The sequence below is a fragment of the Peromyscus maniculatus genome, chromosome 4 (genome assembly GCF_049852395.1).
Source record: "Peromyscus maniculatus bairdii isolate BWxNUB_F1_BW_parent chromosome 4, HU_Pman_BW_mat_3.1, whole genome shotgun sequence".
NCBI lineage: Eukaryota > Metazoa > Chordata > Mammalia > Rodentia > Cricetidae > Peromyscus > Peromyscus maniculatus.
The window spans coordinates 52,525,972-52,546,038 of record NC_134855.1 but is presented as its reverse complement, the minus strand read 5'-3'; the positions used below and the strand labels follow the sequence as shown (position 1 = coordinate 52,546,038).

The following is a 20,067-nucleotide window of genomic DNA, read 5'->3' as shown; positions in this document are numbered from 1 at the left end:
AGCTGGAATTGGTTAGGGCCCCCAGCTCTGGCAAGGAGACCACACAGGCGCCGCCGGAGGGCAAGGCTGACCACCTCGCTGAGACTTTATTGTGTGAGTTATGGCGACCAATTGGGCGGCTCTCAGGACGCAATCGGCCTCTTCCTCTGGCTCTGGGGCGCGCGCGGGGATGGGGTGGGGGTGGGGGGTGGGGGGTGGGGGGGTGGGGAGGGGAGTCTGGGGCTCCCGGGGCTCTACCAGAGTTTCCTCCCTCTCAGCCCTTGGGACAAGCACCCCACTCTCTGTTCTTTCCCGGGAGGTGGGAGAAGGCATAAGTTTCAGCTCCATTTTTGGAGGGCCAGGGGAACCCAGGCCTTAGATATCCGATAGCTTCCATTTTTGAAGAATTCTCCTTTCTCTACTGGAGTTTCCTTGGCCTGAAATTTCGGTTTTTAGGAGACCCAGCGCTCTCAGAGCCTCTGTCTCATGCACAGAGATTCCTAGGTAGTTACAGGCCTTAGAGTGTAACTTCAGACCCTGGCTGCCCTAGAGTTCCGTTTGCCTCTCAGGACTAAATACATAAAGGGACTATGTGGTGAACCGGGAAAGATAAGAACAGCTGCTCTCTCTCTCTCTCTCTCTCTCTCTCTCTCTCTCTCTCTCTCTCTCTCTCTCTCTTCCCCTCCCTCCCTCCCCCCCCCTCTCTTTTTCTTCTTAAGAGGACCCACTTTATACCCCAAGTTTATAACTTTCGAGGTCTGGTAGGCAACGTTCTTTTCGAGAAGCTGGTGGCTGAAGCGGCAAGCTGGAAACCAGGAGGGAAGGTGCGGGGAGGAAAGGAGGCATGACTGGGAACATGGAAAGAAGAAAAAAACAGCATCTGGCTGAGGACCCGAGCGGCAGACTCTGCCAATGTCGCCGAACGCCCAGGAGATGGCGAGCGTGCTCCACGCCTGGAGAGGCGCCGCGGCACGGTCAAGATCAACAGTGAAGGGCGGTGGGGCGGGCTTGGGGTCGCCAGCGCTCGCTCGCGGTCACGGCCCGCTGCCAAGGCCCTCCGGACAGTCTCGGAAAGCCCAGGACTGTAGCGGCTGACCCAGACAGCGGAGCCAAGGGACCTGCCGCGAGGAAGCCTTGTGGCCGCGGTTTTTGTTTGTTTGTTTGACCTTCAGCCTCTGTCTCAACGCCTTTTTCACCTCTAGAATCACGAATCATCTGCCGATCTTGGTCCCCCACCCCAATCGCTAATAACATGCCAAGTTTCTTTCGGTCTCTAACTGAAGGAAAAGCCTTTCTCCAAACTCCCTTGGCCTTCCGGGCTCCCCACGGGCCTCGCTTTCAGGGCCTCAGCCACTTACCCTTGCTCTCCTCCTCCTGCAATCCCGAATATAAAAGGCACACATATAAATAACAAAGCCTTCATCTGTTCCTCATTTAGCCATCAATCCAAATACCACCAGAGAGCATTTGAGAGCAGTTTTAATCTTCAGCAAACCCCATTTCTCTTAGGCTCAGCGAAACTCACGTGGAACCGTGGACCGGCAGATGAAAGGAAAAACCTCCAGGCAATTCCCTCTACCCAATATAGGAAACCTGAGAAATGGACCTGGGAGATGAAGTGTGGCCCAGGAGACTAGAACCTACAAAAAAGGAAGGAGGGGACCGGGAGAACGGTGGTTGGAAGAAAACTAAGGCCCGTGTTTTGATGAAACACATCTTGTGAGCAAAATAGCGAAGACACTGAGTGGTGCTTCCCTAAGTGTGACCTCTGGGCTGATGCGACCTCCTTCTTCAGGGGTTTGTCCTCCATAGGTTGAACTGTGTTCTGTATCTAGACTTGTCTATCTCTGCCAGTACCTCCCCCTCCATAAACGAAGTTGGCCCCCGCAGTTCGCAGTAAAATGTGAAACATGTCAAGTTGGACCGGAGAAAACGAAAGTACTTCCCAACTTTCGGCCCCGTGTTTCCCCCCCACAGCCCTCAAGAGCCCTCCTACCACAAGAGTTTACATATTGTGTGAGCTTTCAGAAATCTGTTTAACTCACTTGAGCCTTAGAAAGTTAGCTCCTGCTAGATTGTAGTCATAACTAACAACAAGCAGCCTCACATTTTTACGGCCATTGCCCTGGATGGCAAAGAGAACTTAAAAAAAAAAAAAAAAATCCTGATGCCTAAAACTTGTGTCCAGCTGCTAAGATGTACAATAGTGGTTTCAGCTGTCAATTGCTGCCTGCAGTATGGGGTGTCTGAAATCTTTTTTGATTGCCAAATATGGATATGGCTTTCTCTAATTTCTGGGTCTTCCTAGTGAAGCTATATAATGGACTCTCTTCCAGGTCCCAAACGTCCCAGTGAGTTTGCCTTTATCCAAGCTCCCACATTCACATTGATTAAAAATAAATAAATAAATAAAAGTGTTAAATGAGTTGGTAATATTGAAAGAAACAAAATTTATTGAGTTTTTAATGAGTTGGTCTGATTTAAAAGACGATCATTTTAGCCATCACAGATAATATCCTCATTTTAAAACATCACTATTTGTGTTAGAGGGAGGTGGGCAGGAATAGAACATGGAAGTTCCAGAGACCAGAACTGGTGTTGTTTCCTTCATCTACAGATGCTGAGGAGAGCAAGGTTTTATAATAAATTAGAACAGTTTCTAGAGACTTCACAACCTTGAAAATCACAAACGTATGAAGACTCAGTGGAAACAGAGAGTTCTTTTTATTTATATCTCCCTAGGAGTAAAAAGTGATTTTTTTTTTTTTAATGCTCGAAGCACTGCTCACACACATTGCATCTACAAAAATAATCTCAGTCGCATAAATATGCAACATCTTGAAAGTAGTTCAGCATCACTTCCAGAAGCGTCTTTTCCCCTCTTGGTCCTTAGAGCTTCATATTTTAAAAAATGTGTTAGAGGTTTTCAAGCTCTGAGAGGCTCATGTGTTCAGACAATTAACTTCTTCATTAGGTTCTGGGTAGAAGTTCCCACCCATGGCCACACTGGCTCAGTCTCTTTCCAAGGACCAAGGAGATGGGCTCAGCTCCATTCCCACAGACCCGAGGATAGGGGCGAGTTTCTATGGTCTGGGAGTCACTCTGCTAATTGTAGGTATTTAAATAGCTGCATTTAGTGTAGGAGAAATGAAGGCATTCATGAGCACATTCTGTTTCCAGATTAAAAGATTACAGCTACAAGACATGCTACAAACACATGCAACAGCAAAAGAGATTGCCAAAGATAAGGAAGATTGTCTTCATTTCAATATTAATAAGGTAGCTGCTTTGAAAGCCAACATGTGCCTCCAACCTCCAAGTTTCAGACTTTCCCAGTGATCCTAAGTCATTGAGTGCCTAGAGCTGTTTCCACTCGCCTTAGGGAAACTTCTGAGAGCTAATGATTCAATTATACAATCACAGGGTATGAATGGCTGAAAGCAATTCTGGCTTAATGGATTATGAGCATAGTCAGTGCTGGAAACACATATAAAGTCCCGTTAAAAAAAATAAACCCCTAAATCCAACGGGCACTTCTGAAATTCATTTGGGGGGATTATTGAAAAATACTTCAAGTTTTTTTTTTTTTTTATACTGGCCTGGAGGGAGAAACAATGTTTTTAAAAAAATCTAAAAACAAGCCTAGACAAGAACAAAATCAATAATACGCAAGAAAGAAGCAGAATTACAAAGTCAAATTGGGTACCAAAAAGTTTTAGAGCCAGATAAAGGTTGAGAGAGAAAAACAAAAACAAAACCCAAAACGATTCACAATGCTTGCCATCCTAGGCAGGGAAGTGGGAAATTAAATACATTTTCAAGTCTTTCCAAAGGTATTTTTGGAGACAACCGAAAGCATTTGAAAGGTCTGTGGCCAACCTGGCCCATATCAGGAGACAGTGTCTTTGAGCTTGGAGACGATTTTCTTGTCCTTCACTCTGCGATTCTGAAACCAAATGGTTACTTGTCTCTCAGATAGGTTCGTGGCGGCCGAGATCCGCCGCCTCTTGTCCTTGTTAATGAACTTGTTAATGGCATACTCGTTCTCCAGTTCTTTGAGCTGCAGTTTGGTGTAAGGCACCCTTTTCTTCCTTCCCCGTCGGTAGACACACATGTCAGGCTGATTTAAAGCCACATCCCCTGGCACAAACAACAGCATGGGAAAAGTTAGACCGGGGTACTCGGAGCACCTAAGCTTTGAGTCGTGTGGTGTGAGTGTATCTGTGTGTGCATCAGTACTGGGCAGGGGCAGAGAGTAAAGAAAATGAGACTGTTTATACTTTATTATTATTTACACAGACATTATTATTTACACATTATTAAAGAAAGACTATTTGCACTTCAAGACAAAGGCTAATTTGATGGATCATCATGGTTTTTCAAATCGGCATTTTAACAAGCCTGGGATTTTATGGTCTGGTTATTGGGGAAAGCTCATAAGGGCCGTTTCTGCGATTGCCAGTTGCATACATTCAAACACACACACACACACACACACACACACACACACACACTTCAGATCTTTTACTCAAGCTTTAATTTCGGTTCTTGTGTTTGGGGATTTATGGGCTCTAAGAAGCATTAGTAGGTCATTGGAACCTCACTTGAAAAAGTGGGGGCCCAATTCTGACACCTTTTAGTCAGGAGTCTTTTAGCCTTTAGTCAGGAGGGAGGAAGGGGGGAGGGGGAGGGGGCAAAGGTAACTAAAGCTCTTGAACTTTAGTGGGTAAAAGTATCTTGCTCCACCGGGAAGGGAAACAATTTCAGAGGCGGTTTTAATTGGGAAAAGCTACAGCTTATAGAAACTAGACAAACTTTTCTGGCGTGTTAAACCTGGGTCAGGCCCGGAGCATAAGTAACCACTCCTAACTAGAGGGTTTTCTTTTCTTCCTCCCCCACCCCTCCCGCGTGTTCCTGACTTTTCTACGTTGCTCCTACCTGGAAAGGATGATTTCCAAAAATGGGACCCCTGTGGCTGGTCCTTGGCACAGTACACCTGGCTGTTCCACCCGTTGGCTAGTGTCCAGGACTGGTAGCCCTCCATGGAGATGTACGCCTCGTGCCGAGGCTCTCCGGATCCAAAAGTGGACACCATGTCGATGTACCCAGGCACGTGCTGATAGGGACTTGTGTAGCCCTGGTAGAAGGACACTTCCTTGGCTCGCGCGGGCACCTCGTTGGTCGGTACGCTGCTGCTCGCCAGGCCCGACACGTCCATGTACTTCTCCACGGGGAAACCTCCCAAGGAGGCGTGCGGCGACGACTTGAGAGCGTTCTGCTGTAAGCCCACACCGTGCGACATGCGGCAGCTGTAGTAGCCGTTGCCGAAGTGGTAGCCATAGCCCAGCGCCGGAGCGCCCGGGGGTGCAGCGGCGGTCGCCGCGGCCGCCGCCGGCGCGGGACACTCTTTAGCCACCGGAGCCTCGGGGCGAGTGGCGATCACAGCCGAGGATGACGACGACGAGGAGGAGCCTGTGCGTTCAGAGGTCCCCGGGTACGCGAAGCTGGAGGCCGCCGCCGCCGCCGCCGCTGCCGCCGCCGCCGCCGCCGCCGCGCGCCCGGAATGTGTCCCCGCGAACACCGGCGCCGACAGGAAGCCGCGACACTGGCCGGGCGCCGCCACGGAGGACGAGGAGGAGGCCGGCGCCGCCCCAGCGGCCCCGCCGTCCGCCCGCAGCCCGTCCATGTCCCAAGTCCCCGAGCGGCTCATGGCCCGGCCCGGCCCGGCCCAGGCCCCGGCCTCGGCCCCGCGCAGGACACCATGGCGCGCAGCGCCTCCTCCCTCCTCGCTGTGCTCCGCGCCGCGCTCGCTCCCGCCCTCTCCCTCCCGTCCTCTCTCCCTCTGCGAGCCTCCCGCCTCCTGCCCGCCCGCCCGCCCGCCCGCCCTCCAACAGGTTAGCTCATCGCGGGACGTTTATAAAAACGAAGTTCAGGTTGGGAGGGGGCCTGGGCCGGTCGGGGGGCCGCCTCCCGTCCCGAGGGCGCCGGCGGGGGACCGTGCCATTGGTTGCTCCGGGCCACGTGGGGGTGGGGGCGCGGGCGAGCCTGGCTCCCAGCCGGGATCTGGCTGGACCCACCCACCCGGCCCCCACCCCCCCTCAGCCCTTTGGGAGGCCCACCTCCCATTCCCGCCCTCCCCCCCCCCACCCCCCGACCCAGGAGTTTGCGCTGCAGCCACCCCCTCGGGTTGATTGCGCGACGGCCCATCTCAGGCCTGTCTGCGAGGCGGGCGCCGAGGCCTGCGCCTCATCTCCACAACCGCTGTTTTTGCCACCTCTTTTTGGTTCCTCGAGCTGCACACCAAAATGAGGGTGAAGGACAGAGGTGGTCAGAACGAGGTGAAAACGGAGCAACCCTTCTTTGTTTTTGTTTGTTCAAACAACAACAACAACAACAACAACAACAACAACAACAACAAAAACCCAAACCTGTTGCTTTGTCTTCCTCTACACCCCAAATTCGAGACAGCTCATTTTTCTTACCTTGGACTTACCTAACGAGTAAGAGCATTCCTCACAGAGATCAGTAGCAGCAGATTCTTCCTATACAGACCCCATCAGCCCACAAAATACTCTCGAAACGCCCTTGGGGCGCCTCAGAGACTTCCACCTCACCTCCGCTGGACAATCTGCGCAACTAGGAAGTTCACGGATGCCAGGCCCACATCTATTCCCTCAGCCAGCCGGGAGTCACTTCGCCTGGCTGGCCTTCTGAGTCTCAGCCTGGCCTCCTCCCGACTGGCAGAAAGACTCCGTGACCAGAGCGGGAGGAGAAAGCCACTCAGCAGACCGCCACGAATCTTCTGCGCCTCGCCCACAGCCTACCGGCCTCTTGCATTTTGCAGCCACCACCCACCCCCGCCCGCCCGTTACTCATACCAATTAATTGAAAACTTCACTTTCCCAGGGACCTTTGTTTCGTTTCCTTTTCCAGGCTGCCAACTGCAGAGAATTGAGTGTGCCAAGTTAAAAGGATTTTTCCCCCCAAGTAAAGTCGGGGCTGGTGATAGAAGCCGTCCAGAACGCCTAGGTCCAACTTTCACAGGGACAGGGTAGGCTCTTGTGGCAGCACCCGAGGAGCTAATCTCAGCTTTGGGGGTGTATCTGCTAGAGTGTTAGATATGACAGTCCTAATCTCTCTGTATTCCCACCCCCACCTCCACTCCCCGTCATCCTTCGGCTCCAGAGTCCCAGCATAACTATCCTGGGATCTTAGCAACTTATGGGTCTCCCTTGTGAGTCCTGAGCTGAATCTAGGTCTCCTGGGAGCAATACCAGACTTAGGGAGACAAGAGTGGTGGGTGGGTGTAAGAGCCTCAACCGAGGCAATTTGGTGCTGTGTGTGCTATCAACTTTCCAGATGAGTTTATCTCTTAAGAAAACCACTCCTCTAAACTTGTGGTACTGAAGCCAGCTTTGTCGCCCAGAGCCATCGTCCTCTGATTGAAAATAGGCTCTGAAAAAGAAGAAGAAAAGATGAGAAAGAGTGAACAAGGTCCTTCTGGGCCTGTGGTCTGGTCTGGTCTTGCAGGGTGGGCTGATGGTGTTGGGCGTGTTGACACAGAAAAACACAGTAACCATAAAAGGCTCAAATAAAGGGGGGGGGGTATGAGAGAGGTACTCTAGTACTCTAGAGAGAAGTAAGAGAATTAGTCTGACTTTTAAAAGCCCCAGACACGGTCATGGTCAAACTCAAATCGGGAGAGTCTCTCCAGGGCTTAGCAGAGCTGTGGTGAAGAGTCATTTGTTGATCGGGATGATTTTGATTACTTGAGAGAAGGCAAAAGTTAGCAAGGGAGAGGCGGACTGCGATTAAAGGGCCAGGGAGTGAAGCTGCTGCGCTTTTAAAGAGGTTAACAATTAGATTTTCGCCTTCCGTTGTTTTCCTTTCTGTTTGTTACTCAGAACAACATGGGAGCTCTTGATATTTCTCCCTTATAGCTTCAAACATTTGCTGACATAAAAAAAAAACCCAACAAAATAAACAGAAACACTAGAACCAACAAACTTTCAGCCCCCCAAACCCCAATACTTGAGTGGTTTTGTGCTCTTGGAACTTCAGTACCATATTTTTAAATCTGATTGATACATTTAATAAACATTATATATTTACAACGAAGAAAATAAAATTAAAACCAGAAAGAAGAGCTTTTTATGTTCTGTGATTCTTGTTTACACACTAACCTTGGCTCAATTTTTCATACAAGAAATTAAGTTGTACTTGATTGGGAGGGAAATTGGGACTAATGCTCAGATTGAAACCTCTCGATATGGCCTTCTTCCCAATAATGCTCTGTGGTGCCCTTGTAGAACTTGGAGTTTTTCTGCCAATTTTAAAGGTTATTCAGAAATAAAGGCAATTTTTATTAACGCTTTTTGTCCTTTGCTATCCTGGGTTTCTCTGTGACTTCAACAAAGTTAAGTCTTAGGCATTGCAGGAGGAACAGGTAAGGAAAAGGGCTCAGATAGGCCCCATAGGTAGAACCCCAAATCCCAGCACCCCAGGGAAGTTACTGCTATTGAGTCATGGTGTTGAGGTTTACTCCTAGGCAATGCCAGGATTGCTTTTGTATATGAACTAATAAGCTCCATAGTTTGCAAGATGATAGGAAGGTGTGGAGAGGATTCTGAGGTTAAATGGGAAGAAATGTTTTCATTTAGCTTGTGTATCTTGTATCCAAATTGTATTCAAGTTGAAATTTAATTGTAGTCCCTCCTTTTTTTTTCTTTAATTTTTGAGATACAGACCCACTCTGTAGTCCAGACCTGCCCAAAATTCCAAAAGGGGTGGGATTACAGGAGCAAGCCACTATGCCAGGCTCATAATCATTCTTGTCAGATGTCCAAGAGCACAGGGTAAGCCCTGTATTTGTGTGTGGGTATATCACAGTGAAAATTTAACAAAAGAAACAGGTTTTGTTAAGCAAAAGAGCTTTGCAATGGCAAGTGTCTCCAAATACTTACCTATTGTTCTGTGAAAAAAATTGATTTGTTTCCTGATTTTGGTGGAAAACTTATGATGTCCTTTGTTGTTCAAAGTGCCCCCTGGCTTCTCTTTCTCTGTCACCTGCTCCTATTCCTTCTCTCCATCTCGAAGAAGGAATTCTGAAAATTGCTTTAGATAATTGAATCTGTGCTGGAGTCATATCGTCTGTTCTTTCTTGTAGATCTTGCACATTGTGCATCTGTGTGGGGTGGAAAACGGATGGATACAGGCTAGGATTTAGACTTACTGAAGTGTCCTGCTTACCAAGATAGCAATAAGCTCAATTAACCACGTAATTGCTGCTTGTTACAACCAGGATGGCAAGGTCCTGCCACAATGGGGGTGTGGGAGATGCCTTTGAAAATATTTACCTTGATGGTCACAACCAGGAAATAAAAGATACCCCTGTTAATTAACTTTTCAGAAACCAAAGATTCAGTAGAAAAAGTCTCGACTCAGAAGCAAAGTCTTAAATTGAGTGGAATTGGCTGCTGGGTGTTTTTAACCATGTCTATCTGCTGGCTCTGGAGTTTATTTTTTCTCTCCAGCTAACAACCAACTTCACTCAGGCTGGGGAAAAAACAAAAGAGCAAACAAACAAAGCGTGAAGCAAGCAAGCAAACAAACAAACAAACAAAAACCCCTCCAGTGTAGAAAAGGGGTTTTTAAAAGTCAGAAAATGGAATCCCGTGTTTGGGGCATTATTTATATCTCGAGGTGGAATCCTTTTGGGTTAACCACAAAATTAGCCTCTATTAAAGGAAAATCTCATGCAACAACAAAGATCCTCTTCATATACCACGTGATTCTTTAAAATTTCAAGGTTGCCTCCCATAGGACAGCAGGCCCTTATTTGAGATGGAGAGAACTTAGCTAGCCTTGGACGGTAGGAAATAGGGAGGGTCTTCCCTTCCAAAGAAATGCTTAAATATAGCTTAGGCTTTGCTGCAGACGAGGCTCTGGGAAGATAGGGCCAGGGCTGGAGGACCGAATAATTTCCTTCCTTCCTCCTTTCTAAATAGAAGTGCGGAGTGCAATTTGCTGTTTTGTCTTACATTTGGAAAGTGTGAGCTTCAGCAACACACTTTTCTAACTGACTAAATGTTTACTGTCAGCAGTTAGGTCAAAGAGAAGCCTATTGCCATTTCAGATCATTCACATTCTCTGTGGGCAATCCACGTAACGGGTATCAGCAAGCCAAAGGCGATGAAGGGTAGGAAACCGCCTAAACAAGTAGGAGGAGCTGAGAGGCTGGCTAAGGATGATGCCCGTGGTGGGGCTCTGGATCCCTGAAAGGCGCCCGCAATTCCCCGCGCCTGGCGCTAGATGTCTCTGCAAGTTCTCGGGTCTCGTCTGCTGGTACATAAACTCCAGGCAGGCGGCAAGTCTGAGCAGCCTCAGGGGCCAGGAAGAAAGTGCTCACCCAAGCCCTCACCTACAACCGTCCTAGGGTAGCCTGGAACTGCAGGTGAGGGGCGGGAGGCGAGGAGAAGGAAAATTGAAGCAACTGGGCCGACCCAAGTGAGGCTGAGTGCGACAGGCTTGCCTGCGGGCGGAGGAAAGCGACCACGAAGTCGCTCTAGGAAGGCAGGCTTGGTTACTCCAGCCCTCACCCTCTCCTATAAATCGAAACCTAGTTGTGAGGACCGCACTTAGCCTAAAGAAAACATGCCAGGCCCACGGCTCAGATTCTGGAGATGCTTGCTCTCTGTAGTCCCAGCTCTCCAGCTACTTTGAGACTTACATCAGCTTGAGAACTCGTGGTACTGACTGGAGCCCTCCATCAGGAAGCCTGGCGTCGGCTCAGACCACCGCACTGTGCGGCCCAGCTGCAGCTCCGGCTTTATTCTCGACCCACCCCTCTGCAAATCTGAGACAAATTTTTACCTGAAGTCACAGGCCAAATGTTTAACAGTTCACTCGGGGGACCCGCTGCTTACAAGAAACACTTAGTTTGGAGGCCTAACCCCACCCCAGGGGGGAAAGAAAGACAGAAGGAAGGAGGGGGAATAGAGAGAGAGAGAGAGAGAGAGAGAGAGAGAGAGAGAGAGAGAGAGAGAGAGAGAGGGAATAGAGAGAGAGAGAGAGAGAGAGAGAGAGAGAGAGAGAGAGAGAGAGGAATAGGTTTCTGGTCTTCATTTACATCACTCTTTCCAGCAAAATTGTACTTTTTGGATAATATGGAGAAAGTTTTTCCTGCATGTCACCTCACTCCCCCGTCTGAAAATCCCTTTGAAGTCATGGGCATGGGTTAGCTTCTTGTGTAATTGTGTGGTCTTGTACTTTGAAGACACCAAAGGCTGAAAACTGGGACGATTTCTAGTCACTGTGAAATGTTACCGTCTGCTAAGTGCAGTGAAAAGTTATGAACGTCTTTCTCGGTGATAGTTTCCAAGTGTACTTTGCTGCAACAAACATTCTAGAAACGCAATAATAGTATTACTTAAAAGGTGCAAAATAGCTTCCAAACCACTAAATGAATGAAGACGGCGTGGAGAAATGGTGTTTTCCATTTTCTGAGGTTGGACTTGGCCAGCTTTTGGAACCAGAGGCGGCGAGTCCTTGAAGGAGGGAAGAAATGGACCCACAGGCGACGGAGGAAGGGGGTCATCTTCTTAGGCCGCTGAGGCTTCTGCGACAGAAAAGCAGCTCCCAGCCGATGAAACCGCGAGGAAAACAGATGGGGGCGCCAAATGACAGCAATAAAGGCATCGGCGGATTTCCGCCCAGGCTGAGCGACCACTTGCTGCCAGGGTCTTGGCCCCCCACGGAGCCTAGCCTAGACCAAAGAGTCTCTTATAGTACCTTGGGTAAGCAAGGATTGGGGATCAGGACCCTCTCTCTCCGGGACAGTGGAGCAGCGACTGCCAGGACCGGTGGAACTGGGCATCCTGGCTGACAGGCAGGTGGGGGTGAGCGCAGGGCTGGACTCCTATTGTGCAAACAGCGAATAGAGCAGCCCAAAGTGCCAGCGGCTGGGCGACCACTAGGGTAGAATAGCCAACTGGGACAGGGACAAAGGTGGACGCTGGGTCACGTTCTCAAATGGAGGCCATAGCCCACCAGACAATTCTCCTTAGCCTTCCAGCCTATCCCGCTGTCCTCTTACGATTTTAAAGAGGTGGGACTGACTTTCTCAGCAAAGCTTTCTTGTAGAAATAAGTTGGCGCCAAGGGGAAGAGGAGAGAAACTTTTGGCATTAACTATATATGTGCACACATGTACATAAATATACTTCACACCTCACATCCCCTTACATTCCTGACGCGCCCCCAACGGGTCCAAGGTTAAAAAGAAAGCGCCAACGGACAGATGGGCAATTAGATCAGGGGTTTGCCCCTTAACACACCCCAATGTTTCTGGGTGTGTCCCCGAGAGGGAAGGAGGGGGTCCAGGTTAGGGTCTGAATTGGTGTTGTGACCGGGATGCAAAACCCTAGACCAGCGCCCAGACTGCCAGGCTCTCCAGGCTGCTTCGGAAGCTCACACGCTGGACCACTGAGTACTGTCCTTGTCCTCCGTGGACCTCGCCAGTGCGGGCGAATCTCTGCCTCAGGGGCAGCTGGCGAGCGAACCGGCACGACGCACCCGAGTCGGGCAGGGTGGGGCGCAAGCGCGGGAGGAGATGAGCGGATTTGAGTGAAGATTGATCTTCCTTAAAATGGTTGCCACCGGCGTCATTATGACTATCAAAGTTATCGCCAAGAGGCTCAGCCTCCAGCCTCGGGCGGGAAGGAGAAGAGGCAAGGTTGGTCGGAGACTCTCTGTGCCCCCACCCAGCACCAGGAACGCCAGGGGCCACAGGTAAGGGGCGAGGGTGGAGAAGGGGGGGGGATGACGGAGAGGTGGGAGAGGGCAGCAGGGGACTCCTTCCCCTCCACTTTGACCCCGACACCGATACCCAGTTACTTTGCCACAAATACCTCTGTTTGAGAAGGGTCGGGGAAAGCTGCATATTTAAAGAAGTGGATTCGGAGCGGCCCCTATGGTACGGTAAATCACGATTGTGTTTAAAGTTAGCTGTCGAATTCTACTATCAAACCGTCCAGTCTAGTTCATTTCCCCCTAGGGGAAAATACGAGGGTGAGAAGCTTATCCATCAGCCAGATTATAAAACTAAAAATCTAGGGTCTTCGAGTTCAGAAGTCAGTCTGAAAACTGGTAGAAAATCAGAGGTGTAATGATTTCCGTTTGGAGGCACGGGCCCTGTGTACCTCCCCAGCCACGTAGCAAGAAAGCCTTTTCAAAAATCTACAAGATATTCTCTCTCTCTCTCTCTCTCTCTCTCTCTCTCTCTCTCTCTCTCTCTCTCTCTCTCTCTCGGAAGGGAGAATACCAGATGGAGAGGAAGAAGTAGGGAGAGAAAGAACTGAGGGTCCTATTCGTTAAATTAAATACTTATTATTAATATTTGGTTCTTAAAACAGAAAGATAAGTAATCCTGACAGGAGCGGGCACAAGGTCTTCTTACGCAGCTCTTCCTGTATCCTCCCCCTTACCCGCCCCCCTTACGCCCCCAGCTTGTAAATGTTAAAACAAAACAAAACAAAAAAAACTTCCCAAGGATCTACTCTGGAAAATCAAAGCATTATCTATTATTTAACACGTTATCTGTGTCCGTGGAAAAAATGAGGAAGGCGCTGCATGATTAGGACCTAAGGGGCAACCCAGCAAACTGAGAGCGTAATGATGCCCCTAAATGAAGGGGGAAATGTGCCGCGGCCTGCTCTATTAATCAGACTGTCAATTTCACCCCCGAGGCCAAACCCCCGGGCGAGCAGAACTGGCTGGGAGCGGGCAAAGGACCGGAGCCTTCTTCCTCACTTCTCGTGTCTTCTCGTCTCCTACCTGGATCTATTTGTCTGCTCTGAAGTCGCCTTCATTACCCACTGACAGGAGCGTGTATTTATTTGCTTATAAACCTGTTACAATAAATGATTATTCGAACGGCGTCATTCGTACCTTAATGACGAGCGGGCGCTACTTTTTGATGAATGACATCTCCGACTCGGAAGGATGTATGGGTCATTTTGACCAGTCATTCCCTCGCTCTGGCATCCCACAATTTTTCCGCCTCCCTCCAAAAGAGATAATAATATTTAGAGCCGCTTGCTGGGGCTGAATGAGAATCAGTCCTAGGCGCAGCCCATCATTAAGACGGGACAGCCAGGCCACTGTGACATTTTTTAGAAAGCTGAGATGATGGAAAGAATAAGAAAAGAGATGATTCTGATGGAGAGAGGGCTCCACAGCCCTACTGCTGGCAAGAGGTTCTCCAATTTGTCCGATTCGGCTGGCAGTGCTGTGCTGGAGGCCTTGGAAAATTCGCAGCACCCGGCTCGCCTCAGTCCGCGCCTGCCGTCCGCTCCCCTGCACGGCGCTCTGGGAGACCTCCCCGCCAAGGGCAAATTCGAAATAGACACTTTGTTCAACCTGCAGCACCCGAGCAGCGAAAGCACCGTCTCCTCCGAAATCGCCTCCGCCGCCGAGAGCCGCAAGAAGCCCGGTCATTACTCAGAGGCGGCCGCCGAGGCCGCCGACATGAGCAGCGACGTGGAGGTGGGCTGCTCGGCACTGCGCTCCCCCGGCGGCCTGGGCGCCGCGCCGCTCAAGGAAAACAATGCCAAAGGTAACCAACCGGGCAGCCCGCGCGCGGGCTCTAGCCGCATCCTCCGAGCGCCCTCGCGGGCCCCGCCAGTTCTCTCCACACCTTGGCGGGTCTCCGGCTAGCAGCTAGAGGGCTGCGCAGAATTGGCAGGGGCAGGGGAGGGACGCATGCTGGGGACCGTACCCCCTGGCTCTGCTTTTTGAGCTTCCTAACACAGCCCGGGCCTGTCGGAGCCACAGGAGCCAGGCCCGCTGGCCCAGGCTCCTGCCCAAGTCGGAGCAAATGTTTCGGCTTGCCGATCTAAGACCCCGGGCGAAGCGATCTAGTTGCTCATTTGCTCTTGGGGAAGGGTGCACTGGGCAGGGCCTCCGAACTCTGCTGCCTCTGGAGCCCCCAGGGCCGGGTGGAGGGGGAACTGCTCTGGATAAATCTGAGAGTCTGGCCCCGCACCTCTGCACTACCGACCGACCGCTTCAAGCAGCGGCAGAAAAGAGTTGAAAAGTAGGCACCCGCCCCCCCTTTACAGGCTGGGGTTTGAGCTGCAGATGCTTTGAAAAATCTTAAGATTATTTTAAACCCAAAAGGCTGTCAAAGAAACGTAGGAGGCCGTCCTGTGGTTCCCAGACCATGTCAAACCCACAGCTTCTCAAACTGCGTCCGAGGTAGGCATTTTCCCTCGGCCGATTTTCCTACCAAGTGGAAATTTTCTAATTATTGGAAAAAAAAAAAAAAGAACAACCATCTTAAATTCCGTTTCTATTATTTGGTTAGGAAGGGCTCCCCCAAACTTCATTGATTCCATTAACGGCCGCAATTTGTAAGCCTGACAGACGCCATCAATTCTGACAGCGACTTTCCTTTCTGGAAAGCACTGTTCCCACCGGTTAGCAACTCCAGCTCAGGGTTCTCGGCCCCGCTACAGCTGCTCATGCTTTGTGGGTTGTTTGCTTGCTAGGGTACTCGGAGAGCGGCGCGGTCGCGGGTACCACGACGTCGGCCTCAGGCTCGGGCCTCGGCAGTCTGCATGGAGGCGGCGGCGGCGGCGGCGGCGGCGGCAACAGCGGCGGCGCGGCGCTGGGCGGCTCCGGCTCCGGCTCCGGCGCCGATCAGGTGCGCCGATACCGCACGGCGTTCACCCGTGAACAGATCGCGCGCCTGGAGAAGGAGTTCTACCGGGAGAACTACGTGTCTCGGCCCCGCCGGTGCGAGCTGGCCGCCGCGCTCAACCTGCCCGAAACCACCATCAAGGTATCGATTCTGGCGCACGCCTGTCCAGGCCTCCCTCGGGGCACCTGGTGGATGTTTCTTCCCCCCCCCCCGCTCTTTTCTCCTTTTCTGGGTGGCGAGGGTTAGCTGTGGAAGTCCACCGGGGCTTGTCACCGAAGGAGGAGGCTTATTTATTTCTCCTATGCGAAATCCCAGTCGGTTGGCAGGCCCGGCTGACCTGAGATGGCCTCCTGAATCGCGAGGCCCATGCTTCAGACCGACTCCCCGCCCTGCTCAGCTCTGCCCAGCGGCTGCCCAGGTGCCCCCTCGCCCGTGTCCAAGGTCCCATTTTGCCTTAAGCGGCAAGGCAGGCTGGTTTTTGTTCCCCTGGCACAAACCCGAGGTGAAACTTTTCATTCGCTCCTGCTCGTGGAGATTTATTTCTAACACAAACCGTCAGTATCTGAAGAAAAGGTTACAGTGTTTAAAAAAAAAAATCGATTGGATTGAGAACGTAGTTTCCTAAAAAATTTTCCTCCTGGGCAACGGAAAACAACGAAATTGTTCTTGTTTATATACGTGTATATATTTAGGTTATTAGTTTTTATTATGCATCCGTCAGAAATGGCTGGAAACTAGGTAGGCTTGGTGAGCACTTCAAGGAGCATTGGACTCTCTAGCAAAAGAAGCCACCCCCCGTGGGATAAGGGACGGGTATAGAAGTCCTCCAGTTTGATCGGGCTTTCTTTCATTTAGAGTTGTGAGGAATGATGTCTTTATTATTAGATACAATGTTAGGAGGGGTAGAAAAAGTTCCCTTTCCAGGTTCTGGGCACATAGCTTTTCGCCACTCGTTTAAAGCAAACGATTCCAACAAAATCATCCTTTCAATACCCTAATCGGACCCATACCCCTAGGGAATGGTCCTCGCAGCTCCGAGGGCTCAAGGCCTGGAGCCGCTACCTCTCAGAAAAAACTGGAGACGGCCTCTCTTCAAAGGCTGCCCGGAATCCCCGTGCAAATCCCGGGATTGACAGACCGGTGTTCAGTGAGGCTGGGCACCGGTGGGTGGGTAGACCGAGGGAGATAAAAGGTTGGTTTGGGATGAGGAAGAAGAAGAAAAAAAGAAGCAGCAAGTGTAGAGCCAGAACCCGAGGAGTCGCACTAAACCGGAGAGGGGACTCTTTTGGCTGTCGAGGCTGTGCCCTAGCAGGCTGGCAAGTTTCTGGGCACCCCGTCCCATGTAGGAGAGCGAGGGGACTGAGACCGAGGAGCAGGCCGGGCTACTCTGGGACCGGGCAAGTGTTTGGAGACCCCGGGCGGGAGGGGGCTGGAAATACCCAGCGCTCCCTAACCCGGGCGGTGGCGCGGCTGTCCCCGCAGGTGTGGTTCCAGAACCGGCGCATGAAGGACAAGCGGCAGCGCCTGGCCATGTCGTGGCCGCACCCCGCGGACCCCAGCTTCTACACCTACATGATGACGCACGCGGCGGCCACCGGAAGCCTACCCTACCCTTTCCACTCGCACGTGCCGCTGCACTACTACCCGCACGTGGGCGTCACCGCGGCTGCAGCGGCCGCCGCCGCCTCGGGAGCGGCGGCGGCGGCCTCGTCGCCCTTCGCCACTTCCATCCGTCCTCTGGACACCTTCCGCGCGCTCTCGCACCCTTACTCGCGGCCCGAGCTGCTCTGCAGCTTCCGCCACCCGGGGCTCTACCAGGCGCCGGCGGCCGCCGCGGGGCTCAACAGCGCGGCGTCGGCTGCGGCTGCAGCGGCGGCTGCAGCGGCCGCGGCCTCCTCGGCGGCGGCGGCCGGGGCGCCCCCCAGCGGCAGCTCGGCGCCCTGCTCGTGCCTCAGTTGCCACAGCAGCCAGTCTGCGGCCGCCGCCGCCGCCGCTGCCGCCGCCGCGCTGGGTTCCCGGGGCGGCGGCGGCGGCGGCGGCGGTGGCGGCGGCGGGGGAGCCGGGGCGGCGGGCGGCTCGGACTTTGGCTGCAGCGCCGCGGCGCCGCGCTCCGAGAGCGGCTTCTTGCCCTACTCGGCCGCGGTGCTCAGCAAGACCGCCGTCAGCCCGCCCGACCAGCGGGACGAGGCGCCGCTCACCAGATAACTACGCCGCCGCCAGGGGCCGCGCCGGCCTCTCGGCGTGCGTCCCCTCGGGGCACCCACCCGCTTGGCCCTCGGCTACCGCTGCCGCTAGGGGGCGCCCCGGGGCACCGGAGGGCGAAAGAAATCTGCCCGAGTTGGGGGTAGGGGGAAGGGGGAAAGGAGCCGGCGCGAAGGCCTGGAGGGGTCCCCCACCCCCCCAAAAAATGATCTCTATTTTTGTATCTCCAACCTAGCTGATCCCCTCCTCCAACCCTACGCCTTCTAAACGTGGTTCCCGCTTTGTAGGCCCGGATTTCCGTCTGTCTGGCTGGAGGCCTTGGTCTCCGGGAAGAGAACTCCCCAAGGCCAGTTAGACTCCAGGGTGTCCAGTCCCGGCTGATCACCCTCCGGGGCCCCGAGTCGCCCGGGGGAGTGGCTAGAAGCCAGAGGAGGCCGTGATAAAGAGAGAGAGCTGTGTGTGCCAGTCCGTGAGCGAGGGAGCGTTACCCCCCGAGATTCATGCTGCTGCTCTTTTTCTTGTCTTTAAACGAGGGGGAGAAGGAAAGGCAGGTTTTCTCAGTCTCAGCTTGCTAAGGGGCCTTTGTCTGAGGGGAGCAGGAGGATGAAGTGTGAGAAGCCACAAGGCAGAAGGAGAGTGCATGATATTTCACCGCGCACAGGGCTGCGGCGGTCTTCTCCAAAAGGACAAAGCCCAGGTGGGAAAGGGTGGCGACCACGCTTCCTTCTCTCCAGTCCACTCCAGTTCTCTTTAGCCTTTGGTTTCAGTGCTTAGGAAATGGAACGGTTTTTTTTTCTTTGCATATTTTATGTAAAATGTAATGGGTAACGAGGTTGCCAGGCCAGGGAAGGAAAGGGAAACCCAGAGAAGGTGAGGGCCAGCCTGACAGATCATTGTAGTTTATGGAGAGGCGTTTTCATCTCAGTTTTCCAACTGTCGAGTGTCACTCGATCTGGGAAATACTTGAATCTCTAGATAAATGATATTACCCTACGACGTTCCTTAGACACTTTTATGAGTTCGAACTCTGTATTCCTCCCGACCCCCTCTCTCCTTGTTTTCCTTTTCCTCGGGTAAAATGGTTCTTGGCATATTTCTCACGCATGTCTATTGCCTTCTTCTCTGCAAAAGCCACCGCTGGGTTGCTGAGACCTGTTCTGCCAACCCTGGCTACAGGGGGGGTTTCCTTGAACTTGAAGAAAGGTACATCAAAACCCACCAGTGTTAACTGCCACGTCAATTTTGATGCTAATAATGTGCAGATTATGACGAAAATTGCCAATCATGCTCTCTGATGGACCTCCTTTGAATGTGGAATTGGAGAAAAGTTCCCCGCACGGAGACCGGCTGTCAAGTACTAACAACCCGCTAAGGGAAGTCATTAGGAGAGACGGATAAGAGACTCGGTACATAAAACATTGTTCTTGGTGCATAGAATGTATGCTATTTAATGTTGTCTCTGTTACCTGAAGTGATTTCGCAGAAGAAAGCCGCGTTCTTATCATCTCAATTGCCAATTTTCATTTTGGTAACTTGGACGCCCTGGGTAGACTTTTCTCTGTTAAGTTGATATTCCACCAATGTGAACAGCCTCATTAAATCAAGCCCAGATATTTCCATAATGCTCCCCGCAGCGCCACTTCGCTCCTTACATAATGAGATTTTCTGAAGAGTTGAAGCCCTAAAATAACTTGCATGTTTAGGCCCAGCAAAGTGGGTATATGTGTGTATGCAACCTGCGTGTGTATGTGTATATATATGTATGTATATGCATATATATATTCGTGCTCTTAAATACATATATAAGAGATACACACATCCATATATACACATTGGCACATTTTATGTGATTTATTTCAAATTTGTTTCCTGGCATATTTTTGTTATTTTTAAGACACTGGATTTTAAATTTTCAATTCCTGAGGATAGATTTTTCATTATATGTTGAAATAAATAATTTTTCAGGAAAAATTATTTTTATCAAGTGGAAAAGATTCCAAGGGGAAGCAGTATTTCAAAACTCCTGTTATCTATTATGATATTTCCATAAAATATTAGAGAACTTCCCAAGGAAATAACAATAATCTAAAACTCAACTTCTTTTTTTCTAAAGAGATGAGACTACTTATGTAAAATAATGATTATACCAGCTCGTATTCACTAAGTTTACATTAAAAAATATTAATA

General features: G+C 51.2%; 2 protein-coding genes across 2 annotated transcripts; one reads left to right on the top strand and one right to left on the bottom strand.

Moving 5' to 3' along the window:
- Positions 1-2,410: 2,410 nt before the first annotated feature.
- Positions 2,411-5,795, bottom strand: Hoxd13 (homeobox D13). The gene is made up of 2 exons (XM_006972521.4): positions 4,918-5,795; positions 2,411-4,119 (listed from the first exon to the last, which is right to left on the bottom strand). The coding sequence occupies exons 1-2, from the start codon at positions 5,687-5,689 to the stop codon at positions 3,869-3,871; spliced, it is 1,023 nt and encodes a 340-aa protein (XP_006972583.4). The 5' UTR covers positions 5,690-5,795; the 3' UTR covers positions 2,411-3,868.
- Positions 5,796-13,571: 7,776 nt separating this feature from the next.
- On the top strand, positions 13,572-17,883 carry Evx2 (even-skipped homeobox 2). The gene is made up of 3 exons (XM_076568638.1): positions 13,572-14,592; positions 15,527-15,819; positions 17,161-17,883. The coding sequence occupies exons 1-3, from the start codon at positions 14,163-14,165 to the stop codon at positions 17,881-17,883; spliced, it is 1,446 nt and encodes a 481-aa protein (XP_076424753.1). The 5' UTR covers positions 13,572-14,162.
- Positions 17,884-20,067: the final 2,184 nt, after the last annotated feature.

Coding starts and splice junctions, on each gene's coding strand:
- Hoxd13 (XM_006972521.4), bottom strand. CDS start 5,689: ATGAGCCGCTCGGGGACTTGGGACATGGACGGGCTGCGGGCGGACGGC. Junction 4,120..4,917: donor TTGGAAATCATCCTTTCCAG/GTAGGAGCAACG, acceptor TGTTTGTGCCAG/GGGATGTGGCTTTAAATCAG.
- Evx2 (XM_076568638.1), top strand. CDS start 14,163: ATGATGGAAAGAATAAGAAAAGAGATGATTCTGATGGAGAGAGGGCTC. Junction 14,593..15,526: donor CAAGGAAAACAATGCCAAAG/GTAACCAACCGG, acceptor TTTGCTTGCTAG/GGTACTCGGAGAGCGGCGCG. Junction 15,820..17,160: donor TGCCCGAAACCACCATCAAG/GTATCGATTCTG, acceptor CTGTCCCCGCAG/GTGTGGTTCCAGAACCGGCG.